General features: G+C 39.6%; 3 protein-coding genes and 1 long non-coding RNA gene across 4 annotated transcripts in view; 1 reads left to right on the top strand and 3 right to left on the bottom strand.

Moving 5' to 3' along the window:
* The window catches only part of lemd1 (LEM domain containing 1), a 37,394-nt gene extending 29,955 nt beyond the window's left edge, over positions 1 to 7,439 (top strand). The window contains exon 7 of the transcript XR_014597653.1: positions 7,426 to 7,439. The gene's annotated coding sequence lies outside the window, so the exon portion shown is untranslated. The remainder of the gene's footprint in view (positions 1 to 7,425) is intronic.
* The window catches only part of LOC311017789 (chitinase-3-like protein 1), a gene marked incomplete at its 3' end in the record, with an annotated part of 64,564 nt that overhangs the window by 13,398 nt on the left and 24,282 nt on the right, over positions 1 to 26,884 (bottom strand). The gene's annotated exons all lie outside the window — the stretch shown is intronic.
* Positions 2,114 to 9,167, bottom strand: LOC311017708 (chitinase-3-like protein 1). Its single transcript, XM_084016238.1, has 12 exons — positions 9,132 to 9,167; positions 8,484 to 8,512; positions 8,122 to 8,148; positions 7,792 to 7,987; positions 6,076 to 6,132; positions 5,607 to 5,757; positions 5,350 to 5,474; positions 5,134 to 5,257; positions 4,854 to 5,039; positions 4,625 to 4,741; positions 4,368 to 4,500; positions 2,114 to 4,196 (listed from the first exon to the last, which is right to left on the bottom strand). Exons 1-12 carry the CDS (start codon positions 9,152 to 9,154, stop codon positions 3,331 to 3,333), a joined length of 2,034 nt encoding a protein of 677 aa, XP_083872364.1. The 5' UTR covers positions 9,155 to 9,167; the 3' UTR covers positions 2,114 to 3,330.
* LOC311017081 lies at positions 22,039 to 24,054 on the bottom strand. The gene is made up of 4 exons (XR_014597585.1): positions 24,017 to 24,054; positions 23,318 to 23,346; positions 23,001 to 23,027; positions 22,039 to 22,357 (listed from the first exon to the last, which is right to left on the bottom strand). It is a non-coding gene; the product is annotated as an uncharacterized lncRNA (long non-coding RNA).

The raw sequence follows: 26,884 nt of genomic DNA, 5'->3' as shown, positions 1-26,884 counted from the left end.
AACTAGACGCACACTGTCATCCACATGCAACTTCAGCTGAAAATCCTTCAGTTTTCCTAATCCTTGAAAACAGTCTCTTGTTCTCCAGCTCAGCTGTGAAAACTGTTATGTCTTGCGGCTGGACTGTGTTCACCTGTTCAGTAAGGCCAATGTGTAGCAGTCCCAACTTAACAGCAGTGTGTCTGCCTAACACAGATTTGTGCTTCTTCAATCACTTGCACCGTTGCTGTAACTGTTTTTGACGTGTCATTTGCTTTGAATTCAGCAGTGAAAACACCTTTTACATGGAGTGGTGTTGTAGAGCCGAATGGATAGACTCTGTTCTCTGGGCGCTGTAACTTGATGTCACTCTTTGATTTGAACTGCTTAAACTTGGTTTCTGTCGCAATATTACATGAAGCCCCCGAATCTATCAACATGTCCACCGGTTGGCCATTTATTAATATGGACAGTGTTCTCTCGGCAGCACACTCACTAACTGTAAACACATGGTCATCTTCACTTTCACTTAGTCCTTGTTACTGTGGTCGTCAGTTTATTTACTTTGTGTGTTCTCTTTGTCTTGCATACCTTTGCGAAATGTCCTTCTTTACCACAATTCCTGCCCATTTTGTCCTTTGTCACGGTGCACTCACGGCTCACGTGTCCTGCGAGCCCACATCTGTAACACTTGATGCTGTGATTCTCACGTGGTGACTAACTTTGGTCTTTGGAAAAACTGGATCTTACACATTTATCTCTTGTGTCACATTTCTTTTCCACAGCATTAACTGTCAATTTTGCCATCCTTTCAGCCTGATAATCTACTGCCTCCATCACTCTTGCAATTTCTTGGAGCCCTGAAAGTTTTAAATCTTTTTCTCACAGCAACCGTCTGCGCAGTGTTTGATAAGCATTTGTCAATTACTTGATCACGTATAAAATCATCTCTGTTGTCCCCAAACCCACATGTGGCTGCCAGCTTCTTTAATCTCCGCACAAAATTGTCACTCTCCTTGGGACTGTTCCATTTGTCTAAACGCATGTCTTTCATAGGGAATATTTCTCTGAGGTGTAAAACATGTATTTAACTTGTTATTTTAAAGTGTAGCAATAAAGCTCTTTTCCGTGTATCTGTACCGAGTTTAAAACTATTTAGCCATTTTTACCGATGGATGCCGACACTAGCTGAGTCGCTGGACACATCAAAAGGAGTTACCGCTGGTGGCGTGACCCCCGCCATGCCGACTCCTTTCAATTTTCTTCTTCCTCCTCGTCAGATTCAACTTCATGTAGTACTGCTTTTCCTTTCACCATATTCCATTTTAGATCCTTGTCACCATTTGTAGTGTTTAAACTTCATCCTCAGACAGACACTACAATTGTATATAAGACAGCATAGCCTGCTGCCTGACTATCACACCCTCTAAAGCTAACATCGTAGGAGAGGCGGGGCTCTCTTGGTTAGTGCAGAGCCCTTATAAGGGCTTAATTTCATGACAGTTGTGTCAAGAAAACTAAAAGAATAAAGTCCCCCATTATGTCATTTCTGAAAAAACATTAGAAAAAATAAAAACCAAGTTATGCTGCTGTGCCTCCTGCATAAGAGGGGATATGCACTTATGACATGACAAAAAAAAAAAAGTAAAATGGGCTGTAAATATGTGTCATGCTACTGTCAGCTGCATTGGCCAAAATAAACTGCTTACCCTCACCCAGCAGTATCTGCCATTATTATTATTATTATTATTATTATTATTATTATTATTATTATTATTATCCAAATGTAATGTCATAAGTGATATTTCCTCCCAACCACTTTGGAGCTTTTACTGGTGCAGGGTTGTCTCCTACATTGCCTTTCATTAAAAAAAATTAAAAAAATGTTTTGTGTAATTGCATCTAAGGGAACTTTTGTCAGCCAACAGTGGCCCAACACGTTTGTTTCAACTGATGATGTGACTGATGATTGTAACTCGTCATTGAAATTATGCATTTTTTTCACCTCACATTTATGAGGCCCACTTGATGACCAACTGTTCTACTTCATGTGAATGGCTTTTCAACATGTGTAAATTAGGCAGCCAAAATACAACAACCAAATAAAGAACAAAAACAAACAAATGTGCCAATATTAGTGCAGAAAATCTGTGGTATTTTATTGATTGCTATATTAATGTCTTATTTACATTTAGACACAGAGCACATACATATACATTTGTGTCATCATGTAAGACAAATCCATTCACCAATGGCTAAACATAATCCAACAAGGACACACCCATACAGTTAGATAATCCAACAATGACAACAGCCATGCAAAACCCATATCATTAAGTAAGGTTTATCAGATTAAAGGCAGAATAGCATTTCGTGTATACATTGCTATCGGTATGTTATGAAGATTTAAAATAATATAACAGAAAATGTTTCTGGATAGAAGGACCTACTCAACCTTTTAATGATAGAAAATATAGATAGAACCTTTTAAGAACATACTTAACCGTTATCACAAAAAGCAACAATTAATTATTATTCGACATTGTACAATAAACATCTTTTGACAATGCCCACCGTTTGTGAATGAGAATAATCCAAATATATATCACCATTTAAGAAAGGGACAGTCGATGAAGATGAAACTAGCATTTATGGCTGAAAGCTGTCTGATAGGACTGTTGGAATGAACTTCAGGAATTGAATAGAATTCGAATTGTATAAAAATCAGTAGCATTTGAATGCTGAAATTAGTATTCAATTTTTTTTTTTTTTTTTTTTTTAGAAAAGTGTTTTCTAACGTTAGCAAATCCATTGGCAACATGGCCTGTGTAGTGTAGTTAATATTAATAGGTTGAATTTGAGCATGAAATATTCATAACAGCTCTACTGTCTGATAATCACATTGGTAAAAACATGTTGGGTCAGCAGGATTGGAGTAGTCCATCAACCTTTCCTATACAAGGATTTTCAGAAGATCCTTCAGATAGGGTAGGGTCCTGGTGGTGGGAGTTCTTGCAGTTTTAGGGGCGATGGTCGTGGTAGTTGGAGATGTTGTGGTGGTGGTAATGGGGCTGTTTGGGAAAGGTACAGCAATGGCAATAATGCTTAAAGACCAAATGCTTATAATCGTGGAAGCTGTGCTTCAGAGAGTGGTGGTGGAAATGGGATTAGCTGTATTTGTGGTTGAGAGAGTGTTTGCAGTCAGAGAAGTGGTGGTTCAGGGAGTGGTGGTAGTGGGATTTGTTCTGTAGGTGGTTGTGGCAGTGGAGCTGTTGTGGGATGGGTACAGCAATTGCAGCATTGTGTAAAGAACAGGTTTTTGTTGCAGTATTAGAAGTGGTTTAAATCACCTTAAGGCCAGTCACAGCAGTTACAAAGTTGGTTAAAGACCAAATGGTCTGGGCATAATTGGACGTAGGTTCTCCCATGGCAACAGTTGTAAAATTTGTTTCGATACTGAGGGTGCGGATACAGCCCATCGAGCCTTTGATAACAGAAGGTTCCTTGTAGAAGATATGCGGGGAATTGACAGCAGCTGCAGTATGACTGAAAGACTAAATGAGCTGGACATTTTTGGAGATAGGTGATGCCATTGAAACAGTTATAATAGGTACTTGTGGCAGAAGGGTTGGCATGGAGACCATTATGCTTTCCGACACAGAAGGTTCCAGAAGGTTGACCAGGTAGGGTAGGGTTCATAATTGTGGGATGGTCACAGCAATTGCAGTATTCTTTAAAGATCGTATTTGGGGGGCAATTTAGGGTGAAGGCTTTATAATGGACACAGCTGAAATAAGTTGTTGGGTCTGCAGCGTTGACATACAGCCCATTACTCCTTCCACTACAGGGGTTTCCAACAGTATGATGTGAGGTACTGGGATAGTCACATGCGCTGCTGTATTGGTTAAAGACCAAATTTGCTGGGCAGGACATGAGGTAGGTTAGCCGGCCGCAACAGCTGTAAAAGGTTCTGATGTCATCAGGGTTGTAATAGAGCCCGTTGGGCTTTCCAGAACAGAAGGTTCCAAAAGGGTGTGTAGGTATGGACGGGTTGGTGTTTGTGGGAAAGTCACAGCATTTGCAGTAGTATTTAAAGACCGTATTGCCATTGCAGTGTTGGAGGTGGGCTATCTGATGGGCACAGCTGTAAAATGATGATGGTTGAGTAGGGTGGGGATAGAGCCCATCGGCCATTCCAGTACAGGGGTTTGCAGTCCCTAAAAGAATAAGTCAGACATTATCTTTATTATCTTTACCCTCTTTGATTATCACCACATGTTTTTATTTCACTGAGCATGGCTTCTGAGATTTTGTAATAGACACACATTTGCACTCCAAACCACCACCCCATGACAGGAGAGGATATCAACTTTTTGCACTTTGGTTACCTGAAATCAATTGCATGTGCAAGTTCCTGATGAATGGGAAGTAGCCCTGTTTACAGCAGCTTCCACTAAAGTCATCCAGGTCCAAAGACCAGACAAAGGCTCCTCCGAAGTGCTTAGCTTTCAAGTAACTGACCTGAGAGGACAAGGAACAAAACATTTCAAGAGCTGAAATCATTGACAATGTTAATATTTCAACAGATGTACAAAATGTACACATTTGCAAAGGAAAAAATAGTTTGAACCGAACAGATGAGTACCTTGTTATTAATACTGGCTTGGTTGTCAAATCCAACCCAGTCAAGGCTTTTGACAGCATATGGAACTTGCTGATCAGTAATCAGCTTGGGAGTAATCCCGTCAAGATAAAGGCAAGTCTGAAAAGAACAGTCGAGTGTCACATTTAATGTATTTATTCAAACAGTAAACGATTAGCCTATAATAATTCTATTGATATAAATTAATTATATTCACAGCTTTTAGTTTTACCTCATAATAGGACCACAATCCAGCTTCACGGGTGTATTCACCTTCTTTACCAGGACCAATGGCTGCTGCTCCAACACCATTGGATGCAGCAGAGGAGAGTTTAAAAAGTCGCCCGTATGCTGCTAACCCCATGTTTAGCTTTTGTTTAGGTGCACCCTGGGTATGCCAGTACAGCATGGCACGGTCCTACAATGTGGAGACAAATAAGCAATCAGGATGAAACAACATCTCCAAGTTAAAAAGTGTAATAAACAATTAAAATATCAATCCCTGAACCTACAGTATTAGAGTACATGTGGTTTCCAGTGTCTTGGGATCCCCGGTATAAGGGGCTGTGATGTCCTACGACATTATCCGAAGTTTTGCGAAAGTCAAATGTCAGCACATTAAGGAAATCCAGGGACCTGATAAAATGAAGAGGATATCACATTCAACAAAACATGGCAACAGGTAATGATGGGTATAATGGCAAGGATAATCATCAAATTAGTTTTACAAGACAATGTTTGCGACTTCATAACTCCCATCGATGGTCGCTTTCTCCGCAGAGACACTGGCAGTGAGGATTAATCTTCCACGGTGGTTTGCTATTGCCTCAGCCGAAAAGGCAGCTTTGAGCTCCTACACAACATAAAATGATGGTTAAGGCTCCAGTTAATATACAATCTTATATATCTTATATTTTCATATATGGGGTACTGTATGACATATTTCTGCCAGAGTCTGTCCCAGAAGAAAAATTCAGGATCTGACCTGGCACAGGAGTGTGAATCTCTGCTTGTGATTTGTTCCGGGGAACCTCCAGTCAAGGTTTAGTCCATCAAACCCAAATTTTCTCAGTAGTGCAATCGCAGACTGGATAAACGTTGCTCTGTTTTGTTGTGTTGACACCATTGCAACGAATCTGGTAAACATTTGAACAAATCAGAGCTCTGAGGAGGACACTTCACACACACTCAGCTTAAATAGATTTCAGTAAACAGTATAAGTAACCATTCTAGGATTAAAAAAAAAAATGCATGTTAAATTTCATGCTGTAAGAGATGAATTGGTTGCATTCAGTTAAGATTAAATTGACATTGCAACATAAACAATATTGCATATCGTTGCACAAAGTACACACATACAGCATAAATGGGGAAAGCAAGTTTGATGATCAAGAAAATACAAACATGTTGACCTTGTTACACCTTGTCTTTCAACTGGTTTGTAAGAAACTTACTTTTGTGTTCCAAATTGCGAGCCACCAACTGTCAACAGGGTTTTGAGCTGTAGATTACTGTAGGACATAAACAAGCATTAATGATTCTTTAACAAAACACAAAATTCAATAATAGGCCACAATATGTAATCAGATCCCTTCCTTTTTGATATTTTGTGTTGTTGCAGCCTTGCAACAATGGTTTTAATTAAAATTTCCCCTCCTCAATCTACACTCAATAATCCATAATGACAAAGCCAAGACAGGGTTTAAGAAATGATTATAAAGTTATTAAAAATTAAAAAAAAAAATCATTGACATAGGTGTTCAAGTCCTTGACACTTGAAATTTAGCTTATGCCTTTTCTCTTCATCATTGGAGATTTAATTATATTTTTATGGGTTCCAGATGTCGTTAATTGATAAGGCGTAATTTGGAAAGGCACACACCTGTCTATATAAGGTCTCACAACTGATATTCATATCAGACCAAAAATCAAGCCATGATGTTGAGGAACTGCATACAAAGATAACACTGTGTTGAGCCACAGGTCTGGGGGAAGCTACAAAAAATCTGCTGCATTGAAGGTTCCTGAAAACACAGTGGCCTCCATAATTCTTGAATGGAAGACATTTAACCAACTATGGCTCTTCCTTGAGCAGGCTGCCCTGCTAAACTGAAGCCCTTTTTACACAGCCTTTTCGTTGCAGGAGTATCTCGCCTTTTTTCCGCCCATCTTCAGTGTAAACGCCTTTCCGCCTCGGCGAGTGTTTGGACTGACGACGGGGCAGAATAACTGCGGAAAACTCCCGCAACGAAAAGGCTGTCTAAAAAGGGCTTCTGTCTGTCTCTCTCTCTCCTTCTCTCTCTCAAACAACCATTATAAGCCTAGATATGTGTATATTGCCAGACGAAAGCTTATTCTCAGTGTAAGACACATAAAGCCTAGTTTGACTTTGCAAAGAAGCAGTTAAAGTACTCTAGTACTGTGAGAAACAAGATTCACTAGTCCAATGAAACCACGATTTAACTGTTGGCGTCACTTCTAAGTGTCATGTCTGGAGGAACCCAGGTACTCATCACCAGCGCTCTAAAATCCTGCTTCTATTCTTGCTTCTTTTTGGGGTATTGTAGATTGATGCATTTCATCATAATTCTACAAGTGCCGCACTGTCGATTGTTGTGCAAGCCTTTTCAGACCAGATGTGCCTTTCTCCACGCAGATCTGTAAAGCTCTCTGTCTGCTTCTGTGTGTCTCTTGTGTGTGTCTCTTATGTTTGTCTGCGTGTTGTGTTCACTCTGGACACATCTGACAAATATGGAGAGTAAAAAAAAATTAAAAATACAATCACAAACGGAACTAAATTGTAGATTTTAAAATTTGATCATGTGGAAGGTGAATCAAGGGAAATCAAACCCAGGGAAAACAGGGGAAGATCACAAGCATAGGGTGCCTATATTATCATTTATCAGAATGAGATCATTTGCATTATCTATAATATATAATGTATAATGTTTGTAGTAGATTCTCAGTGTATTTTCTTGCCAGGTTGCCACGCAGAGAAAATACACCAGATGCCAAAACTATATGAAAATGCTGAAACGACCGTTGACTTCTGCGGTGTGTCCTGTTTGACATGCCCAATTGTTAACATGGGTGCACTTTGTAAGGCTGCAGCATAACAAAACATAAAGGGGTCTGAATACTTTCTGCACTTTATAGGCTAAAGCACTGACCTGACTTTGAGTGCATTGATGGAACGATAGTCTTGGTCGTCAGTTGAAATCAGCCTGTGTTGGCTATTAATGTCAGAGTCACCATAGATCAGATGGGTACAGTAGCTCGCATTGATATCTGTAACAAGGAACCTCCCAGCTCCAAGTCTGTCTTTAGCCGCCTTGTCATAGTTACAAACAAGCCTGAGGGAAGAGGCTGAGACGTGGTAGAAAATCATATTAATTACATCATTTATATCAAGATGATTGTTTACCAACAATTGTTGAGTTAAGGACGATAATTATCTGTATATGACTGTTGATTATGATTTATGCATGTAATAAACTTACCCAAGCTGGCGATGACCAAGCAGAGACCTTAAATGTGAGAGATTGATTAGTATTGGTTAAAAATCAAAGCTTAATAAGTCAGTTCACCCAAATTACAAAATAAAAAAATCAGGGTTTTGTTCACTATCTTGTTTCGTGGCATTACAGTTGGATTTGGTTTTATTCCAACAGGTTATTGAGATAGTGCTCTCTGAGATTTCTGAAACAACCCCAACACATCTGAGGTGAATGGAATTGTGTTTTACATTTCAATTATAAAACAGGAACATGAATTGTGGATAATCAACACTGTGTGGATTATCCAGGGTACATTCAGTTAATTGTCACTGTAATCTAAGAGACAAAATCATGGGTAAATTTACCTGCAATTAGAGTGAGTTTGCACATTTTGCTACAATGGGGATAAACAGAAACAAAAGCATGTTATGAAGCATCTGTAAATACAGTTTTGAGACCCTGAGCTATCATTATTACAAATAAAGTGTGCCCAAAAAATGCATTACAAGTCAGAAAACTGCACATCCTTTAGCCCAAACTTGCTGCCACTTAGATCATTTCATGGTTTTATTGAACATATTTGAAAATTATTTTTGATATGTTGCACATAGCTGGTGTATTTTTGCATACGATACAGCCACAGATACATAGGATTGTTATCACTATTTTTAAAAAATGATTTAGCAATGCTGATTCGAAAGTAGAGTAAGAAATTGATATTGATTGCATAGTCAAACCCAAGCACATGATGTTCGATTGACGTCAGAATTTCGAGCACAAAGAAATGAATGACGTGGCTATCAAATGGCAAAATTATGCGTTCAGAGTAAGAAGAACATGTTCACTCTAACGCTTTCCCTAGTATCAGTATCACTCTATTCACAGAGGTACAAATCAAGGTATGAATCTAAAGACACTGCACCTCCTCCTAGATGCAGCAAGTATAGCAATATGCATCGCAGCAAAAAGAAAATAAGTGACGACGTTAAAATCAGAGTTAAAAGGATACTTACAAAAAGAGTGATGAAAGGAGCATAAACTGTCTTCCAACCGTGACTGGTGACGGACAGATGTCTTGCTGGGATGCTTTATATTGTGGAAGCAGCTGTCAAGGTGTGGCAATTGTGGTGCAATGTTCCAATGTCATTTTCTGATTGATTGATTGATTGCATTTTCTGATACAACTGGGAAGGAAGAAATTTCATGCCAGTTCTTTGACAAGACTTTGAATTCAAATTATGTTAATTATAGTTGCACAATGCCACCATGTTCAAATCTGTTCAGGAGATGCTTTCAGTCTAAGAGTAAAACTGCAGTTATCAGCATTAATGTGCACCAGATTGATGTCGACCACTTTAAAAGTGCTGATTTCGAAAGATTAAGCTATGTAGTAAAGCAGAGCAGCAAACAACCATTTTCTCATTATATAAATTCATTGTGGGCTGTCAGTTTCTTGTATTGTCTGGATAAAACTATTCTGAGTGACTAGAACATTTTAAAACAAACTACAGCTTTCAACACATTTCTCACACAGTCTAAAATATAATATAAGCTATCACCTTCATCAAGTATTTTTTATATGATTGTACATACATTTCTGCATATGTGGCCAATGAGTGTACGTCAAAATGCTCCTGCAGGCAATGCTCGAATCAACAAGTTAATCTAGGGTCTCTCAGGTTGCTATGGTAATATAAAGATATCAAATTTGAATCAATAAAATAGCTATCACAATGCCTGGTTAAATAATGTGAGCCCGTGATGAACAAAAGTCACAGGTAACCTTGAAAGCTTTTGATTCAAGGTCAAGTTAGGTCTTAAGAGAGCCAACTCTCAAGTAAATCCAGTCTCACAACACTCAATTTAATTGCAATCTGAAGTCCATTGTTTCATGTTTCATTGTATGTAATGTCCGATATTATGGATTAATACAGTACAGCCATAACATCCAGTCATCTATTCTCCTCTCTTTTCTTCTTTATTAATGCATTTGATTGTTTTAATAATTAACCCACTACCACCATCTATTTTGTTTTGTTTATTATATTCTTCAAATATTTTTACGAGTGTATATTATTTATGATGTTTATTGATATCTTCTCCTCTCCCTTGTTCTCCAGTCATCTCTCCACCCCCCTCTGCAAACCACACAAACAACAGCAACAGTCTAGCCTATTCCGTAGAAGTCGTAATAATAATGGTAATTTGTTGTGTTTAGTTATGATTATTATTACAGCTGGTCATGATTATTTTGAACATCAGTGTGTTAAAACATATATTATAATTACGACCGTGCAGTCTATATTTATGGTCCTGTATTGGCAGCATATTTCTCTGGAATAAGGCTTGTTTTCACCCATAGTTCTGCCAATAGACATTCTGAACTAATAGTTATCCAAGACTTATCTTATGGTATGATTTAGTAAAAGGCTGGTTTTCACCTTTACTTCCTGTCCAGTTGATAATAGCCTTCTGAAATTAACAAATATATGTAAAACAACGTCATGACATGATGTTAGGTCGAAATGTACACATTGTTATGAAAAAAAATTGACAGATCAAGGTCAGACCATTATAGAAATCAGGTCCAGCAGCGTTGTTTTATAAGACGCATTTAATTAGACAGTGGTTAAAAAAGAGAACACACCCAAACAAAGTGTTCGCTTTAAAGACGAAGAAAATCCGGTATCATCAAACATTTTGTTCTGAATCATTCTTATGAACAACTAAGCAAATAGGACACACGCCCAACCTATCACATTGTTGTTGTGACTCTGTTGACACACAGGTATGTGTGATTATGAACGTTGACAGCAATGGGCGGACTGGAAATCTGGCAGTTTTGACAATTTGCCACATGTGGCATATCACACTGCCTACTAAATAGAATGTAATCATAACCAACACCATAGTTCAAGTGGTGAGCGGGAGCGGCCCCACCCCAAGTCGATCGACCCAGACAGTTCAGCTTGTGTGGTCCCAAGTAGTAATCTGTATTTGAGCGTCACATTTAACAAAAATATGCAATCATATCAATTCCATTCTATTCTAAGATAGTGCCATGCTGGTTTATTTGAACATTTTATGAATTGCTTCAGTATGTGTATTATTTAAATAAGAAAACCTGTAAGTGCTGCTGGTGCCATAATCTGACATTTGCAATTATAAAGCAAATAACATGCCCCCCCCCTTTTTAAATGAGGTTGTTAAGGGGCCGAATTGCCAGGGCTGAATTTTTGTCCCAGTCTGCCCCTGGGGCCTGTACTACGAAGCGAGTTCAACATACCAAGGGTATCTTTCAGTTATCCAGCTTAAGTAACCCTAACAAAGGCAATCGGAGATAAGCGGTCACACGAAGCTGGTTACAACTCGTTTAGTCAACCCAGGGTTTACCTGTCCAGCTATGAGCGCGTGCACATGAAAGAGGCGGCGTTTGTAGCATTTGACAAATCGCAAAAATGGATCAGTCTACGGCAGCGGAGCAGCATATTTCACGTACGAGGAACGAACCATAATCTTACAGAAATATGAAGTTAAACATATAATACCGGCAAAAAGCAACATTTTCATCTGCCAAATGCAGGAAGGACAGCTGGCAAAAATTCGCTGACTGTGTGAATGTGTAAGTCGTATTAATAGTATTAATAGTCGTATAATATGACGATCATAAGGACACTAGTAGATCTGATTTGATTGAATAGGCACATTAACTGTGCTGATAGCTCAGTGGTAAAGTTACCGCCCTATGAAACGGTGGTTTTCTGCAGCAGTCCCGGGTTCAAATCCACCCTACGGTCCTCTTTTAAATCATGTCGTCCCTCTCTCTCGTCCCTTAAACACTCACACTGTCCTCCCGCAATAAAAGGCCAAAAAATATAACTTTAAAATAATTAATGTGTTGCTTAGATGTATTCTTATAACGTGGTGTATGACAATATCAGCCTAATTCTTTCAGCTGCAATCCCAGCGGTGTAAAACGGACTTGGGAGCAAATAAAATAAATATAAAAACATAATTCAAAGTGGTAAGTAGGCTGTACGCTGACACAGATGAGTCATGCCCTCCGATGAGAATCTGTATCTTTCATATAAAACACCGTCAGACACAGACAAAAGGGTTTTGCCGGTCTCTGAACACTCCAGTTCTCCTAAGAGACCCTCTCACGATCCACCAAGCTTTTTTTTTTTTTTTTATCCGTGCACCAAGAGAGCTGATTGGTCAGTAGGCTGTGTTTTTCTCCACATTGTTCCATGGCGTTACCAGTTACCATGGAGATCTACCCTGGTAAGAAGTGAACCAGTGTCGTAGGACGAAAAATCCAGGGTTAACGCTTAAGTTACCTCACACAAATGCACAGGGAGGGCCATGAGTATGGTTTGACCATTGCTTCAATGGGAACTCAATGAACTGAACTCAATGAACTGAACCTGGACCTTGACCCACTAGTTTAAACAGCTGTCTGGGTTGTGTTTCATCAGCTAACTTTCTCCCACATATTTATATGTTTCTAGTAGTCCTAGCCCAGCATCATTCACAATGGAGAGAGGGAATTCTATCACAAAGCCTGTGGTGTCTCCACGAGTGAGATTCAGATTATGTATATGCATACAACTGTAACTTATTCCAGGTAAAAACTGGATTACCTGACAGGTCTGATTTAGTTCTTGTCTGAGCAGATCTGAAACCAGGAAGCGCTTTTCAGACTTTTCAGTGGAATTTTAAAGCTAATTATGTTTTAATTAACTGGGGAGTGATGAATGTACTGGTCTAACATGTTCAGCTTTGTATGAATAAGACTGCACCTGCAGTTTTTAATGAACTGTAGCCTATTGTTTGAATCATTTAGCAGGTCATTACAAAAATATCTGTTTGAGATTAAGTCATGAGAATCAGCTTAAGTGTTCTCAAGTGATACAACTATCCTCATTATGTCCCTCAGGGAACAAAATTAAGATCAATGTCAGAAAAAACTAGTGTCTCTTATACAGTATGTCAGTTGTATGGATATCCAGTAATGTTTATATTGATCTCCGCCTGGAAATTATGTATACGGCCGTGCATTTGTGTGCATCTCTGTGTCTATTTGTCAGAGGTGTCAGAAGTACAGACATTCTATATACACTATATTGCCAAAAGTATTCCATGGCCACAGGTGTATAAAAGCAAGCACCTATGTATGCAGACTGTTTCACATTTGTGAAAGAATGGGTCGCTCTCAGGAGCTCAGTGAATTCCAGCGTGGTACTGTGATAGGACGCCACCTGTGCAACAAGTCCAGTCGTGAATTTTCCTCACTCCTAAATATTCCACAGTCAACTGTCAGTGGGATTATAACAAAGTGGAAGCGATTGGGAATGACAGGAATTCAGCCAAGAAGTAGAAGGGCCACGTAAAATGACAATCTGATTGACAAGTCTGGGTTTGGCGGTTACCAGGAGAATGGTACTTGTCTGACTCCATGTGTAAAGTTTGGTAGAGGGGGGATTATGGTGTGGGGTTGTTATTCAGGAGCTGGGCTTGGCCCCTTAGGTCCAGTGAAAGGAACTCTGAATGCTTCAGCATACCAAGAGATGTTGGACAATTCCATGCTCCCAACTTTGTGGAACAGTTTGGGGATGGTCCCTTCCTGTTCCAACATGACTGTGCACCAGTGCACAAAGCAAGGTCCATAAAGACATGGATGAGAGAGTTTGGTGAGGATGAACTTGACTGGTCGGCACAGAGTCCTGACCTCAACCCGATAGAACACCTTTGGGATGAATTAGAGTGGAGATCCCTGTCCAACATCAGTGCATGACCTCACAAATACACTTCTGGAAGATTCCCATAAGCACACTCCTTAACCTTCCCAGAAGAGTTGAAGCTGTTATAGCTACAAAGGGTGGACTGACATCATATTAAACCCTATGGATTAGGAATGGGATGTCACTTAAGTTCATATGCGAGTCGATGCAGGTGAGCACATACTTTTGGCAATATAGTGTATGTAGTCAAAATGTAAAACAATTTGGTGCCTTCTTGACTGAGAAAAGGCAGAGAGTGACTTTTTGGCGCATGTGGATGGAAGACAACAACTCCCACAATGCACTGCTCCACAGGCCATTCCTACTGTTCTGTTCCCCCTCGCCAGTCCCCTGCCAGTTTGCACTCACACATCGCTGTCTCAAAATCATCAACACGACAGAACAAAGCAGAGAATATAACTGAAACTTTACTGATAAGTCGCATCTGCACACATTTCTAGTAAACACTCGGCCTCTGGATCGACGTATGTGAGAGGTCCGGCCTAACCGGCGGTCCAGCGGCGAGCTTACCGGGCCGGGGGTCTGGTGGCGAGTGGATTTTGGACATATTTTTATGTCTTTTATAAAAGGAGCTCCACTCACACCCCAAGTCTGAAGTGAGGTCTCACCACCGATCTGAAATACGTCTGTAGCCTCGGTTGGTTCCGCCCCTATAAGTGGGTTGAAAACATGAGGAACTAGTGTTGTAGTCTCACCCCCTCTAACCAAAGCAGCCTCCGATGACGCAAAATGATATTTGCATCATCGGAGGCTCTTTTTCAGAATAAAAATACGGAGATCTCCCTTCTCTGGGGAAAATGAGGAAATGATGCACTAACATTCAAAAATACTACTGGGTTTCTTACGATACAAAGCTTTATGCAAATGAGTGAAGTAAGTATTACTTTAAGTACGCGGGAGCTGCTGACTTCATACTCACCATCTCCGTCAGCATTAATGTGTTAAGAAATGAATGCATTAACCTAAAAAATTAATCATCATGCGTTAATGCTTTAATTTTGACAGGCCTCATTAACAATAACTTTAAAAATGTGATAATACCCCTCAAATGCATTAAACAGAAAGTTACAAGTCTGTTTTGAAAATGTAAGGAGTATAGAAAGTACAGATTTATTTATTTTTTTAAAGTAAAAAGTAAATAAATATTCAAGTAAAGTACAGATGCCTGATAATTCTACTTAAGTACAGTAATTAGGTTGTACTTTGTAACTTCCCACGTCTGTCCATGACTAATCCATGTCCACTGTGCTCATTTATGACTGTACACCAAGGACCTCTGGTGGTTGCAGAGTGTCACACTTTTTGAAAAGTTTATGGACTGTTTTATACCATCAGAGACTGCTGATTAATTCCTGAGACATTAAAATAGAACTTTTAGATTATTTTAAAACCAAAATTTACATCTCACAACATCAGGGACATATTAAACTTCCAGAAAAAATATCCTCCCATCTCAGGCATCAACTCGCTATTGTGCATAATCATTCTTTTTTATGATATTGGCACTGGTCTGCATGTGATTTTGTATATTTGTGATTAAATCAACATTTTCCCATTAATCAAATGTCCCTCACACCAATTAATTAATTACAAATATAAAAATTAGATAAAATCCTACACTTTTGGGCACTTTTCTTTTCTGACAGCGACCTCATCATTTTTGTTGTAGATGTGGTTTCTAAATAATGCTCAATTAAAGGGTTAAAAACAAACAATCAGAAAGATAAACAAATAAAGCTAATTTATTAGCCAGATTTAAATGCTAAAATGTTGGTTTTGGTTCCGACTTTAGGAATTGTCAAAAGGCCTATGTTCTACAGACAAAGACCCAATTCCACGACTCAAACAAAGGCAGTTTCAGCAGAAGTCTTTTAATTCTTGCTGTTGTTTCACAGAAGGAAGAAGTATCCAAAAAAACATTGGCTTAAGGCAGGCTCAAAAAACAGAACTGGGTCAAGCAGACCAGAAAATAAACCAAGAAAGAAAAACTGCTGGAACACTTGAAGCTTACGAGACAAACTGGCAAATGCTGGGGGGAGCACAGAGACTAAACTAGCGAAGCAAGATAACAAGACACAGGTGTAACTAATCAGGGCGGGGTAGGTATTGGCTGCGTTTCGGATCGCATGCATTTGCGCCTATGCATGCACGAGACTTGAGGATCCGCCGGAACTCGTCATAAACACGTCAAGTTCCCACCACGTCAAGTCGGACACAGGTGAACTTCACAGATTTTTTTTTTTAAACATTATTAATAATTATTTACATAACAAAAACTGTCGAGCCAGGGGAAACTTCATGGACTTTGCACACAGAATATGGTCTACCCAGTGGTGCTGGCTTTGTTCGTCGCTGACGAATTCGAGCCGAGGCATTTGAACTCGAGGATTTTTCTCACGTGGAAAATACCACGTGGTAATTCTAACCAACTAGGGCAACGTTGAGGGGAGTGTCTTATGTCCGCACTTATTTGAGACCATCTGCACAGAAAAGCATGCTGAGGGAGGTACCCTGGAGATCCCGCAAGTTTTTAAAACCATGTGACATGTCGCAAAGGGAAGTGATCACCAGCATTTCTGACGTTTTTATCCCAGAATGCCTTGTTTTGCGAGGCAACAAGAGGCAAAGGTATAAAATCTGTGAATGAATAAAATGCACAAAGACAGTAAATCTTAACTCAGGGGCTAGATATGACAACCTGGGGGTCCTAAAAGATTCATAGACTAAAAGCAACTCTTCAAGAGCAAATCTTGACGTCATGTGTGTGTCCGTGTTTACCCTTTTGAAAGGAATAGGAAGTCACTCATGTCATTCGTTGTTGTGGTTGATTCTGAGGATTCTGATTGGCCTGCATGGCTTTTTCCTTCTTCTTACACTGGCATACTTCAATGGCATATTTATGCAGATTCGTGTAAAAAAAATTCAAGTTTAGTGAAAACCTTGAGAGTTAACCCTGAGATGAGTGAAACTCTGTTTTTTCGGTTTCACAAAGACAGTTCAGCATAAATCTGAGTCAGTTATCCGGGCAACTCCGTGAACCTAACCTGCTCGCTGGCAGGTTTTCTTCAACAAACCCTGTGTTACGCCCTACATTAGGGCTTTGACTTTTGCCCAAAAATCATATTTGAAGTTCGTTTGTTTATTAATATTAATATTTGAATATATTCGAATATATATTAATAATATTTTGACCATTAAATGCCTTCAGTAAGACCTATAAGGTATGGTAAGTTGTATATGTTTTGTCCACCAGAGGGCAGTGTATCAGTCAAAGTCAATAGGCAGGCAACGATGTTTTCAGAACCTTAATTTATTGAGGTCAGACATAAACTGTGTATGCATTCGGTTTCAAATAAGCCATCAAAAATAAAGTCAAATAAGCCAGTCAGGCTAAACTGAAAAGACAAAATCTCAAAAAATTTGACTAAAAACAAAACCCCATCCTACCAACCGTTAAAGGCCCATTAACGGGGACGGAGCGCGAGTGTGGGCTCGCGGAGCGTAACGCCGGGTTCACAACCGCCGACGAAAATCTTGCGGTCCGCTGCCCCCCTGTTCACACCAGACGCGTATTTCTCCGCGACGGCCCAGTAAATAACCCCATAAAATTAATACGCCATATTTCTGTAACCAAGAAGTTTTAAAACTCTTGTATTTATCCGTTCAGAGAGAGAGACTGAGAGAGAGAGAGAGAGTACCGTTGAAATACACATATTTGTTTATCTACTCTTCACATTTATTAAATGTATTGTCTCTTCCTGTTTCCCAGTGCAAGTTGAGATACACAAATATGATCGCATTTGTCAATCGCGGTATTTTATATTGAAAAGTGCTTTTATTTTGAAAATTGACGGGATTGTCTCGTGCTTCTTTGTGTGATTTCCTGCCAGAATTGATGCGTTCGCTCGCGGCACACGCAAAAAATAGAGCAGACGCCGAAACGTTTGCTTCACAGCGCGGGATGGCCGCGCCTATTCGCGGCGCTCCGCGTCTGGTGTGAACTACACTATCGCTTAACAAGGGCGCCGAAAGGAAGCGGGAACCAAGCCGGGTTCTCACCGGCCGCGGAAGTGCCGCGAATAGGCGCGTAGCGGAGCCCGCTTCCTTTCGGCGCCCCTGTTAAGCGATAGTGTAGTTCACACCAGAGTGCCGCAGAGTGCCGCGAATAGCCGCGGCCGTCCCGCGCCGTGAACCCGCCGTAAGCCTCGGAATCTGAATTGAAAACAACGTTCAAGCAAAGACATTTACAAAAAATAATGCCCATAACAGGTTCGAATATTAAGGTCTGCCTAATATTCGTTCGAATATATATATATTTTTTGATATTCGAATTATATTCGAATAACGAAGTTCGGAGTCAAAGCCCTACCCTACATGTCTCTGCCTTTTTCCGGAATCTGAACCAACCAAAAATGTGCCGTCCTTTCCTTGTCAACCTAATCGATATGGAAACAAAAGTGATTCTAGCAGCTTTGCGTCGGGAGAGAATTTTGATTACCTTTCCTACAGATCTCATATCTAAACTATATTCTCCGACATTTTCAACATTTCATATCACGGACATAATCCGCGACCAGATTCTTTGCAGAGCTCTTTAGATTTTATTGCGAACGGCAGTTTTCTGAAATGTTCAAGGACACTTCTGTGTTGAAATAGAAGCTTTTATTTACTCTGTTTAATATGTGAAATATGATTCAAACCATATGCCTTAGTCAAGGTATTTGCACACTATTCTTATGCTTAATTTTCAACTGCAGCTACTTTCTTTTTGTGCCTGTGGGATTAAACCTATATCAACATGATTATTTCTGCATTCCGCTTCTTCTTGAACCACGGAAGTTGAACCCCTGCCGCCTGCACCGTATAGTCAGTGTTGCTAACCATTACACAACAGAGTCAGACTCATCACCTTTAGATCAATCGACTGTTTCATTCAATTATACTCATTGAGTCGGGCAGTCTCCCACGCCAACTGTCTCTACTTTGCTGCAATTACATCGCTCTGCTTTCTGAGGTTGAGCTCGTTTTCTCCAAAAACACTCCGTAATATCTAATAACTCTCTCCCTGTTGCCATGGTGAATCGTAGTATCGGAGCTCCTTCGATGATGGCTTTGTAGAGTCGACACACGCGTAACTCAGAGTTTACATACTCAGAGGTGATTGAACTAATTCAGAACAGCAGTCCTGGAACCGAAAAGTCAGAGTTGCCAATCTCAGAGTTAGTCGACTCAGAGCTCAGGGTTAGGTTCAGAGTTGGTTGAGCCTGCTTTCTGAAACGGGCCCCAGGTGTGTACAACATTATTATTTAAAATGGAGGGGAGGAAGTATTTTTTATGTTAGCCCTGTGATAGACTGGCGTCCTGTCCAGGGTGTACCCTGCCTTCGCCCAATGACAGCTGGGATCGGCTCCAGCCCCCCCGCGACCCTGAATACAGGATAACCGGTAGAAAATGGATGGATGGATGGATGGAAGTATTTTTTTCTGTAAATACCCGGCTATGTGTAAATGTGGCTTAAGATTGGTATGTGTGCTCTCTTTCTGGTATAGTCAGCTCCTCTACTTCAGCTGGCCGGCTGGTACCACCATCGCTGAAATCAAACAAATGTCGCTCAGCAAAGTCCAGACTCTTCTCGGTTCTGGCGCCTCAGTGGTGGACCGAACTCCCGACTAATGTCAGGACAGCAGAGTCATTTGCCATTTTCCGAAAAAGGCTCAAGACTCACCTGTGAAGTTGAGTTCTTCAGTCATTATAATTGATAATTATTCTTTTTAGGGGGATTAGAAAGTAGAGTATATTTTCGCTCTTACTTTATCGGCAATGATATGTTGTGGTTTCTTTCTTTCGACAAATGTACTTATTGTAAGTCACTTTGGACAAAAGCATCGGCTAAATGCCATAAATGTAAATGTAGAGCATTGCAATACTCAGTACTGCATGTACTGTAAGTGAGAGAGAAAGAGTTGTAATATTTCTAAGATGGTAAAATGTATTTTTAGTTATGCTTCTAAAAATAGTTTTGCCACATATATTCAACCCCCCCTCTACTAATGGTACATTCAGGGGGACGGGCCTTGTAACCTGCAATGCTTTATATATTAAATGGTAATCATGGTTGACTGTGCACTTATTATACTTAAGGTGGTGCTACAGAGCACCTTGTGTTTAAATTGAGAAAGCATATTTAATGATGATGAATTTCCTTTGTACAGTCACCAGCCTATAGCCTATTGGTTAATAATGTTTTCTGCTGTTCATCTCCTTTTTAAGAAAACGCACCTATAGACTAAAGACCTAAAGTGACATCTTGTCAATCATGTTCAAGAATGAATAAAATAAATGTAACCTGAAAACCTGGACTTTTGATTCTGACAGATAATGTGGGCCAGTTTCCCCACTTTGGCAACAGTTTGTCTAGGCCAAAGTCAGCCAGTCCTTTTTTACAGTAAGTTTTAAAAATGAGATCTGAATCAAGGGTAACTCCTGTTTTTTATTTATATCCATTGATAGAGGTTTATTGTCAGTGCTTCCAGTTTTGCATCAACTTTGTCTCTCTAAGCATCAGTAATATCTAAAAACAAGAATAGTATTTGAAATGTAATAATATGTATTCATTTGACTTATTTATTTTATAACATTACCCTGATAAAAGGGTTATTATGATTGAAGAAGTATGTGAGTTCTATGCTTGATTAATCATCAGAGAAGCTGCAAGAACGGCTTTACATTGCAGAGTAGTACGTCTTATAATGCAGTAGAGGGCTCTGATGTCAAGAAATGTTTTGCCACTGTCTTCGAATTCAGACTTTCATTTGAATTCCTTTTTGTGTCAGCTTGTTTCACCACTGTATGGTGTCTTTTAGCTAACAAACAAATGATAGACAAAGAACAACTAACATAAAACACCCCAACATGAAATAAAACAAAACAAAATGTGATTTGATGTTTTATTATTCTCAAGTTCTTAATTTCATAATAGGTATTTACATGTAGACACAGTACATGGAATATGCAACATCTGTGACACAATGTAATGTAATCATGCAATGGCTACGAGTAAATACACAAGGACATATCCATATAATAGAGTTAGAAACACCAACAATTACATATAATTAGGTAAAGCATGTAACTATAGGCAAATTGATGCAAGTGAGTGAAAAGGATGGAGGTGCTGTGCAGATTGCAATAGCTCTTATGATACTTTTTTGATATTGGATTATATAAATAGAATTGACCACCTTGTTTAGATGCAATAGATAAAATGAGAACAGAAACAGAAACTGGAAAACAATTATAATTACATAGTAAAACTTTGTTTTGTGTACTGATTAATAAAATTGTATAATTACATAAAAAAAAATCTATAATTGATGTATGCATAAAGCGTTGGTGTAATCATATTTATGCATAGGTTTGTTATTTGCTAACTGAAAATTGGAGGAAGTGAAAGAGATTTAACCATTTGTTTAAAAAAAATGTTAATGTATTCATCTAAGCACAGTAAAGTCAAGCCAAAAAATGAAATGAAAATGAAAAAAAAGAAGTATCCTTTGGAGAGTTAAATGATTCATGTCCAAATTCAATCAACCAATTTTCTATTAGTGCTCATCAAATGATATCTCATTTGGTCGGAGAAATTGTGGCTGTGGGAGTGGCTGATGTTGTTGTGGTGGTACTGGGAGACATTGTGGAGTAGTCACAGCATTGGCAATAATGATTGAAGACCAGATTAATTTGACAGTGTTGGAGGTGGGCTATTCCACCACCACAGTTGAAGTAATAACGGGAGTTAGTAGGGTGAGGGTAGAGGCCATCCTCCTCTCCATCACAGGGGTTTCCAGGCTGTGTCAGAGTGGTTCCAGGAGTTCCAGTTGTGGTTTGGGGATTTGTGGCTGTGGTCGGAGAAGTTGTGGCTGTGGGAGTGGCTGATGTTGTTGTGGTGGTACTGGGAGACATTGTGGAGTAGTCACAGCATTGGCAATATTGATTGAAGACCAGATGATCTTGGCAGTGTTGGAGGTGGGCTATTCCACCACCACAGTTGAAGTAATAACGGGAGTTAGTAGGGTGAGGGTAGAGGCCATCCTCCTCTCCATCACAGGGGTTTCCAGGCTGTGTCAGAGTGGTTCCAGGAGTTCCAGTTGTGGTTTGGGGATTTGTGGCTGTGGTCGGAGAAGTTGTGGCTGTGGGAGTGGCTGATGTTGTTGTGGTGGTACTGGGAGACATTGTGGAGTAGTCACAGCATTGGCAATATTGATTGAATACCAGATTAATTTGACAGCGTTGGAGGTGGGCTATTCCACCACCACAGTTGAAGTAATAACGGGAGTTAGTAGGGTGAGGGTAGAGGCCATCCTGCTTTCCATCACAGGGGTTTCCAGGCTGGGTCAGAGTGGTTCCAGGAGTTCCAGTTGTGGTTGGGGCACTTGTGGCTGTGGTCGGAGAAGTTGTGGCTGTGGGAGTGGCTGATGTTGTTGTGGTGGTACTGGGAGACATTGTGGAGTAGTCACAGCATTGGCAATATTGATTGAAGACCAGATTAATTTGACAGTGTTGGAGGTGGGCTATTCCACCACCACAGTTGAAGTAATAACGGGAGTTAGTAGGGTGAGGGTAGAGGCCATCCTCCTCTCCATCACAGGGGTTTCCAGGCTGTGTCAGAGTGGTTCCAGGAGTTCCAGTTGTGGTTTGGGGATTTGTGGCTGTGGTCGGAGAAGTTGTGGCTGTGGGAGTGGCTGATGTTGTTGTGGTGGTACTGGGAGACATTGTGGAGTAGTCACAGCATTGGCAATATTGATTGAATACCAGATTAATTTGACAGCGTTGGAGGTGGGCTATTCCACCACCACAGTTGAAGTAATAACGGGAGTTAGTAGGGTGAGGGTAGAGGCCATCCTGCTTTCCATCACAGGGGTTTCCAGGCTGGGTCAGAGTGGTTCCAGGAGTTCCAGTTGTGGTTGGGGCACTTGTTGCTATAGTCGGAGAAGTTGTTTGTTTACCAACAATAGTTGAGTTAAGGACAATAATGATCTGTATATGACTGTTGATTATGATTTATGCATGTAATAAACTTACCCAAGCCGGTGATGACCAAGCAGAGACCTTAAATGTGAGAGACTGATTAGTATTGGGGTAAAGTCGAAGCTTAATAGGTCAGTCCACCCGAATTACAAAATAAAAAAAAATTAGCGTTTTGTTCACTATCTTGAGATAGTGCTCTCTGAGATTTCTGAAACAACCCCAACACATCTGAGGTGAATGGAATTGTGTTTTACATTTCAAATATAAAACAGGAACATGAATTGTGGATAAACAACATTGTGTGGATTATCCAGGGTACACTCAGTTTATTGTCACTGTAATCTAAGAGACAAAATCATGGGTAAACTTACCTGCAATTACAGTGAGTTTGCACATTTTGCTATGATGGGGATAAACAGAAACAAAAGCATGTCATGAAGCAGCTGTAAATATGTTTTGAGACCCTGAGCTATTATAATCACAAATAAAGTGTGCCCAAAAAATGCATTACAAGTAGGAAAACTGCACATCCTTCAGCCCAAACTTGCTGCCTGGGGGCCACTTAGACCATTTCATGGTTTTATTGAACCTATTTGAAAATTATTTTGCACATAGCTGGTGTATTTTTGCATACAGTACAGATAACAGCCACAGATACATAGCAGGATTGTTATTACTATTTTAAACAAATTAATTAGCAATGCTGATTTGAAAGTAGAGAAAGAAATTGATACTTGATCGCATCGTCAAACCCAAGCACATGATGTTCCATTGACGTGAAATCAGGTGATCCGAATTTCAAGCAAAAAGAAATGAATGACATGGCTATCAAATGGCAAAATGATGCGTTCAGAGTAAGAAGAACATCTTCACTCTAACGCTTTCCCTAGTATCAGTATCACTCTATCCACAGAGGTACAAATCGAGGTATGAATCTAAAGACACCGCACCTCCTCCTCCATGAAATGTGCTTTTGCTAGCTAGTATAGATGCAGCAGGTATAGCAATATGCATCGCAGCAAAAAGAAAATAAGTGATGACGTTAAAATCAGAGTTAAAAGGATACTTACAAAAAGAGTGATGAAAGGAGCATAAACTGTCTTCCAACCGTGACTGGTGACGGACAGGTGTCTTGCTGGGATGCTTTATATTGTGGAAGCAGCTGTCAAGGTGTGGCAATTGTGGTGCAATGTCCATTGTTTTTTTTTTGATTGATTGATTGATTGCATTTTCTGATACAACTGGGACAGAAGAAACATCATGCCACTTTGAATTCAAAATGTGTTAATCATAGTTGCACAATGCCACCATGTTCAAATCTGTTCAGGAGATGCTTTCAGTCTAAGAGTAAAACACCAGATTAATGTCGACCACTTGAAAAGTGCTGATTTCGAAAGATTAACCTAAGTATGTAATAAAGGAACAACAAAAGCAGAGCAGCAAACAACCATTTTCTCATTATATAATTTCGTTGCGGGCTATTTATTCTGAGTGACTATAACATTTTAAAACAAACTACAGCTTTCAACACATTTCTCACACAGTCTAAAATATAATATAAGCTATCAGCTTCATTAAGTGTTTATTATATGATTGTACATACATTTCTGCATATGTGGCCAATGAGTGTACGTCAAAATGCTCCTGCAGGCAATGCTCGAATCAACAAGTTAATCTAGGGTCTCTCAGGTTGCTATGGTAATATAAAGATATCAAATTTAAATCAATAAAATAGCTATCACAATGCCTGGTTAAATAATGTGAGCCCGTGATGAACAAAAGTCACAGGTAACCTTGAAAGCTTTTGATTCAAGGTCAAGTTAGGTCTTAAGAGAGCCAACTCTCAAGTAAATCCAGTCTCACAACACTCAATTTAAGTGCAATCTGAAGTCCATTGTTTCATGTTTCATTGTATGTAATGTCCGATATTATGGATTAATACAGTACAGCCATAACATCCAGTCATCTATTCTCCTCTCTTTTCTTCATTAATTCATTTGATTGTTTTAATAATTAACCCACTACCACCATCTATTTTGTTTTGTTTATTATATTCTTCAAATATTTTTACGAGTGTATATTATTTATGTTTATTGATATCTTCTCCTCTCCCTTGTTCTCCAGTCATCTCTCCACCCCCCTCTGCAAACCACACAAACAACAGCAACAGTCTAGCCTATTCCGTAGAAGTCGTAATAATAATGGTAATTTGTTGTGTTTAGTTATGATTATTATTACAGCTGTTCATGATTATTTCGAACATCAGTGTGTTAAAACATATATTATAATTACGACCGTGCAGTCTATATTTATGGTCCTGTATTGGCAGCATATTTCTCTGGAATAAGGCTTGTTTTCACCCATAGTTCTGCCAATAGACATTCTGAACTAATACTTATCCTAGACTTATCTTATGGTATGATTTAGTAAAAGGCTGGTTTTCACCTGTACTTCCTGTCCAGTTGATAATAGCCTTCTGAAATGAACAAATATATGTAAAACAACGTCATGACATGACGTTAGGTCGAAATGTAAAAATTGTTATGAAAAAAAATTGACAGATCAAGGCCAGACCATTATAGAAATCAGGTCCAGCAGCGTTATTTTTATAAGACGCATTTAATTAGACAATAAAAAAGAGAACACACCCAAACAAAGTGTTCGGTTTAAAGACAAAGAAAATCCGGTATCATCAAACAGCATGTTTCTGAATCATTCTTATGAACAACTAAGCAAATAGGACACGCCCAACCTATCACATTGTTGTTGTGACTCTGTTAACAAACAGGTATGTGTGATTATGAACGTTGACAGCAATGGGCGGACTGGAAATCTGGCAGTTTTGACAATTTGCCACATGTGGCATATCACACTGCCTACTAAATAGAATGTAATCATAACCAACACCATAGTTCAAGTGGTGAGCGGGAGCGGCCCCACCCCAAGTCGATCGACCCAGACAGTTCAGCTTGTGTGGTCCCAAGTAGTAATCTGTATTTGAGCGTCACATTTAACAAAAATATGCAATCATATCAATTCCATTCTATTCTAAGATAGTGCCATGCTGGTTTATTTGAACATTTTATGAATTGCTTCAGTATGTGTATTATTTAAATAAGAAAACCTGTAAGTGCTGCTGGTGCCATAATCTGACATTTGCAATTATAAAGCAAATAACATGCCCCCCCCCTTTTTAAATGAGGTTGTTAAGGGGCCGAATTGCCAGGGCTGAATTTTTGTCCCAGTCTGCCCCTGGGGCCTGTACTACGAAGCGAGTTCAACATACCAAGGGTATCTTTCAGTTATCCAGCTTAAGTAACCCTAACAAAGGCAATCGGAGATAAGCGGTCACACGAAGCTGGTTACAACTCGTTTAGTCAACCCAGGGTTTACCTGTCCAGCTATGAGCACGTGCACATGAAAGAGGCGGCGTTTGCAGCATTTGACCAATCGCAAACATGGATCAGTCTACGGCAGCGGAGCAGCATATTTCACGTACGAGGAGCGAACCATAATCTTACAGAAATATGAAGTTAAACATATAATACCGGCAAAAAGCAACATTTTCATCTGCCAAATGCAGGAAGGACAGCTGGCAAAAACTCGCCGACTGTGTGAATGTGTAAGTCGTATTAATAGTATTAATAGTCGTATAATATGACTGCCCCATCATAAGGACACTAGTAGATCTGATTGATTGAATAGGCACATTAACTGTGCTGATAGCTCAGTGGTAAAGTTACCGCCCTATGAAACGGTGGTTTTCTGCAGCAGTCCCGGGTTCAAATCCACCCTACGGTCCTCTTTTAAATCATGTCGTCCCTCTCTCTCGTCCCTTAAACACTCACACTGTCCTCCCGCAATAAAAGGCCAAAAAATATAACTTTAAAATAATGAATGTGTTGCTTAGATGTATTCTTATAACGTGGTGTATGACA

This window comes from Eutrigla gurnardus (assembly GCF_963514095.1).
Source record: "Eutrigla gurnardus genome assembly, chromosome: 8".
Lineage (NCBI taxonomy): Eukaryota > Metazoa > Chordata > Actinopteri > Perciformes > Triglidae > Eutrigla > Eutrigla gurnardus.
Note: the sequence above shows the minus strand (reverse complement) of the source record. Positions and strands in the feature narration are given on the sequence as shown.

What these genes read in the sequence shown, in the direction of transcription:
- LOC311017708 (XM_084016238.1), bottom strand. Translation starts at nt 9,154, where the DNA reads ATGCTCCTTTCATCACTCTTTTT. An exon ending in CTTGGTCATCGCCAGCTTGG is followed by an intron (nt 7,988 to 8,121) that starts GTAAGTTTATTA and finishes ACCACGTCTCAG; the next exon opens with CCTCTTCCCTCAGGCTTGTT. An exon ending in GATTGTGGTCCTATTATGAG is followed by an intron (nt 4,742 to 4,853) that starts GTAAAACTAAAA and finishes TGTTCTTTTCAG; the next exon opens with ACTTGCCTTTATCTTGACGG.